The sequence below is a fragment of the Phoenix dactylifera genome, chromosome 4 (assembly GCF_009389715.1).
Source record: "Phoenix dactylifera cultivar Barhee BC4 chromosome 4, palm_55x_up_171113_PBpolish2nd_filt_p, whole genome shotgun sequence".
Classification (NCBI taxonomy): Eukaryota; Viridiplantae; Streptophyta; class Magnoliopsida; order Arecales; family Arecaceae; genus Phoenix; species Phoenix dactylifera.
In genome coordinates, this window is record NC_052395.1 from 2306991 (window position 1) to 2311703 (window position 4713).

At 36.0% G+C, this 4713-nt stretch overlaps 1 protein-coding gene across 1 annotated transcript; it reads right to left on the minus strand.

The window, feature by feature from the left end:
• Positions 1–1017: 1017 nt before the first annotated feature.
• Positions 1018–4713, minus strand: LOC120110421 (homeobox-leucine zipper protein HAT5-like). The gene is made up of 4 exons (XM_039125289.1): positions 4392–4713; positions 4021–4298; positions 2204–2595; positions 1018–1551 (listed from the first exon to the last, which is right to left on the minus strand). Exons 2-4 carry the CDS (start codon positions 4136–4138, stop codon positions 1168–1170), a joined length of 894 nt encoding a protein of 297 aa, XP_038981217.1. The 5' UTR covers positions 4139–4298; positions 4392–4713; the 3' UTR covers positions 1018–1167.

The window sequence follows — 4713 nt, forward strand, 5'->3', positions numbered from 1 at the left end:
ATGAGAATATTGCCAATCTTTCAACAACATCTTTGAATAAGTAATTCAAGTAATATTATTTTTTGAGGCCAATTTATTGGTCATTTATGACCCACTTATATAAATGCTATTAATATTGGTTATTTTAAATATTTATATATATATATATGAGTTAATAAATAATTTTAGTTAATTATATATATATTAAAAACTATTTTTTTATTATAAATAGATTTTAGCATATTTTGGTATATAAATAAATATATCAATTATTAATAAAAATCCTATATTGGATTTATTGATAATTAATAAATATTTTTTATTTTTTATTAATACTTAATATTTATCAATATCTATATTGATATATCTATAATATATTAATATAATATTACTAAAAATATATTAAATAATTAATATTAATTATATAATATAATTGATATAATATAAATGAGAGTATTTTTGCTAAGAAATGATAATTTCATATTACCTTCACTCAATAATTTAGTGGGAGAAAACAAATACTACTATTATTTTGATGGTACTTGTTTTACCTTCTTTCTTAAGCAACAAATGAGTTGCTATCAAAGGGAGCAACAGAAAGATAACACACTCTTGTTTGGACGCGATTCCGTTCCACCAAATTGCTCAGCAACAAAATTCTTGTCTTTTGAAAGAAGCATACCTTCTGAAGAAACTTTTTAGATCAAAGAGTATGTCTAAATCCATTCTGAGAAACAAGATATCGGTAAGCTTTCTAGGGGAATTTAGTGATCATATTCCAACACCAATTTATGACACTTGGAAGTCACAAACATAGCTCCGCATCGGATGATATAGCTCATGTCTTGACTTCCAAATCATGCCAATCAACAAATTCATATGCATATTTACGAAGAAAAGAAGAAAAAAAACAATGGCCGCCCGAATGTTTTGTTCCAAAGGTCTACTCGTTCATCAAATTAAAATGGCTTCAAAAGGAATTGATAGGGAAATTTTAGATAAAAGATCATCATCGCTTGGGAAGGATGAAGAAAACCATGAAACCATCTAGGTTTGGTGTCACCAAACGATCTTTATTCATCTCCTTACTCATCATTACATCATAATAAGAAAAACTTAAGAACAGAAACAAAAACTAAATAGCAGAATGGACATGTATAGACTAGGAATTACTAAATTTCAGCAAGGCTAGAACCAGAAAGCCTGGTCATCCACAGGTAAAATGTAATTACATGAGTTCTCTTCAAGCTTCAGGAAGCTGCATCCTTTAATTTCCTCATCCTCATCGGCATGAGAGAGACCAGCCTGATCGAAAACATTCGAAGTGTCTGCTGGCTCCAGTAGTGGAGAGAGTAATCCATCGGTGCAGCGAGGGCTATCAGAGTCTGATACAGTGCTGTTTGCAGAGCTGAGATCCTCTGGTTTACACAGCAGAACATGCACATCGGGCTTTTTCTCCTCAGAAACTGAAACAAAGTCTAGTTTTTGCAGCAGGGGAGGAGGAACTTTGATTTCATATGTTTGTAAGTCGCCCTTCTCCCTTTGAAGGAGTTTTTCTGTGAGAAAGAGAACCTGTTCAGGAGAAAATTCTTAGTAATCAGGAAGATAAAATTTATCTTCTGAATATGTTTTGCCAGCAAAGGAAATATAGAGACAAGGATTAGGGCTGTTCTTTTCGCTGACAATAATTAAGTAAACTCTAAAATGACATGTCACAAGAATACTTTGGCTTTTTTTTTCCCTTACAAGTTCTATTCTAGAGAAACAAAAACAACTAATAGTTAGTTAAACATAAGATGAAGGATTAATTCTCACAAAACATCATTGTAACCAGCATGAAACTTATAGCAAACTGTCCAAGATAAATGACCAAGAAGTAGTTCAACAAACGAATAACGAGAAAATGAACATGATCATGTGAACCATTGCATAGCATCTGATGCAAAAAAATTCTTTAAAACTAGATTTGAAGTATGAATTGTCATTTTGTACAGCTTGAAAATAGTCATGCCGACTCTAAAAAGCAAATTTATATGAAGAAATATAAGAGGTTTAGCTTTGTATGAGGTTCTTAAGGCGGCGAGAGGAACTAGACACCCAAAGTCCTCCAAGTGAGAGATACCATGCACCCAAAATCTAAAAGTATTTTCTAAAGGGTTGGAGGTTTCAGCTTAATAATGGAGAGAAGCAATATAAGGTATTTGCTTTGCAAGAAATGGGTCACCTCTTCTTTCAGCTTCTCCTTCTCCTTAAGTAGGTTCTCATGATCTGCTTTGAGAACATCATAGCTGGATTTGAGTGCTTCATAATCCTTCTCCATCTGCTTTGTCTTCCATCGGGCTCGGCGGTTCTGAAACCATATGGCTACCTGTCTAGGCTGAAGGCCAAGATCCTTTGCGAGCTGAATCTTCCTCTCCGGTTCGAGCTTGTTCTCGAGAGTAAAATTCTTCTCCAGGAACTGCACCTGGTCAGCAGTTAGCCGCCTCTTCTTCTCTGTCTGGTGAAAAAATTCCTCCAGGTTTTCTTCACCAGTTTCTTCCAACTCAAGAGCCCGGCAAAATGATCTTTCAGTTGTGATCCCATGAGCATTGTCAATATCCATCATGGATTTCAAGCCTGGGGGGGAAAAAAGTATATTTACTCAGACTTCAATATATGTCTTCTAACTATCAGCCATGGATAGCTTAATCTACCAGCTTGAATAATGGAGGAAATATAACACTTGGATCGAATTTCTGTGTTCACAAAAATCTATTGCGCAGTCACTGTAAAATTTGATGAAAAAAGAATCAGTATAATCAGTAACTGCATACACCCTTTTGAACGGAGAAATTATGAAAGCGCCATATCAGATCGCCATAGATATGTATTCGATTATCTGCTCCATAAATACACAATTATTAATAGAAAATGTCATCCAAATATTTGAATCCAAGATAAGACGATCACAAAAGCTGCCTGATATTTGGTGAAAAGAAGAAATGCCAAAAAAGAAGAAGTAGAATTAATCCGGGTATCGATCAATTGCAGTTTTTCGATACTAAACCGAAGTGTTGATCATACATAAAGAAAGTCTCGATCAGAGTAGTTTGTAGCTTATGCTCATGTCAAAAAATCCATCAGCTTAAGTATAAACTATATGAATTCTCAACAAGATTAACTGGTCTCGACATCAAAGCTGAAAATAGCAGCAGCTCTCGGATTACAAAATCACATGAGAATTCGAATCTCTCGTAAGAGAGATGATTCTAAGGTTGGTTCTTGGGGGGAAAAAAGTCAGGAGCTCAAAACTTCAGAGGGATGAGTAAAGGAAAATTCTTCCTAGGCAAAACTACCAAAGAAATACGAAAAAACAAACCATAAAGTGAACTCTAGAACTCAATAGATTTATCAGTTCAAACTTCAATTTGAAGATCAGTGGCACCAAAAGAAACCCTCTTGCAAATTGTCAAAAAAAACAAAAAAAACACAAATCCAGCTCCAATTCAACCATCTAAAAAGCTTGGTAGCCCAATAAAATTAGAATTATATCAAACAAAATATTAAAAGAATAAGCTGAAGCAAACTATAAAGTGAACTCTAGAACTCAATAGATTTATCAGTTCGAACTCCAATTCAAAGATCAGTGGCACGAAAAGAAACCCTCTTGCAAATTGTCAAAACACACACACACACACACACACAAAAAAATCCAGCTCCAATTCAACCATCTAAAAAGCTTGGTAGCCTAATAAAATTAGAATTAGATCAAACAAAATAATAAGCTGAAGCAAACTATAAAGTGAACTCTAGAACTCAATAGATTTATCAGTTCAAGCTCCAATTCGAAGATCAGTGCAACAAAAGAAACCCTCTTGCAAATTGTCAAAACACACACACACACACAAATCCAGCTCCAATTCAACCATCTAAAAAGCTTGGTAGCCCAATAATATTAGAATTAGATCAAACAAAATAATAAAAGAATAAGCTGAAGCAGAACATTAGAGTACCATCACTCGAACTAAATTCCAAAATTCAAACCAAGCCCGAGATGGTTACCAAGGAATCCGGCATGAGAAGAGCCAGAAACGAGCAGGGTCTCGATAGCGTTGCAGGGAACCCCTTCGTTCTGGAGCAAAACCGCCATACTGGGGCCCCCACACCTCATTCGCGCCATATTCTTCCCCTCTCTCCCTCACTCTGTCTCTTTTCACTGGCTCAGATGAAGGAAGGAGGAATTTTTCCGATTCCTCTCAAAACTTTACCTTAAATCAACTCCTTCCCCTGTTCTTCTTTCTCTCTTTCGTCCTCTCCTACTCTCCCTCTCAATCTTTATCCTTCAAAACAGAGAAAAATCAAAAAAATGAGGGATTTTTCCGGAACTACTTGGTGAGCTAGCTTAAGATAAGAAGGCCACGATTTCTCCCTACTGAGAGGTCTTTTACTTCCCGCTACTTCAAACTCTTCTTCTATAGCTTGTGACGGAAGAAGCTGGTGATCATGATCACAGAGGCGTGGGGGCAGGCAATAGAGCAAGGGCTACTCAGAGACATCTCTTTTTCTCTTTCGGTGGCTCAGGAGAAGAGAAGTTAATAGAGTGAGAACAGGGGTTGGAGGGTGGGTAGAAAGAAGTCCGTCACTACCGACGGCTAAAGTTGGGTTGGAGGTCGAGCAGAGGAGAAGACAGAGACCAGTGGTGGGGGAAGGGGCATGGAAAAGGATTTGGATTTCTTTTGTTTTGCTCAGGTTTCT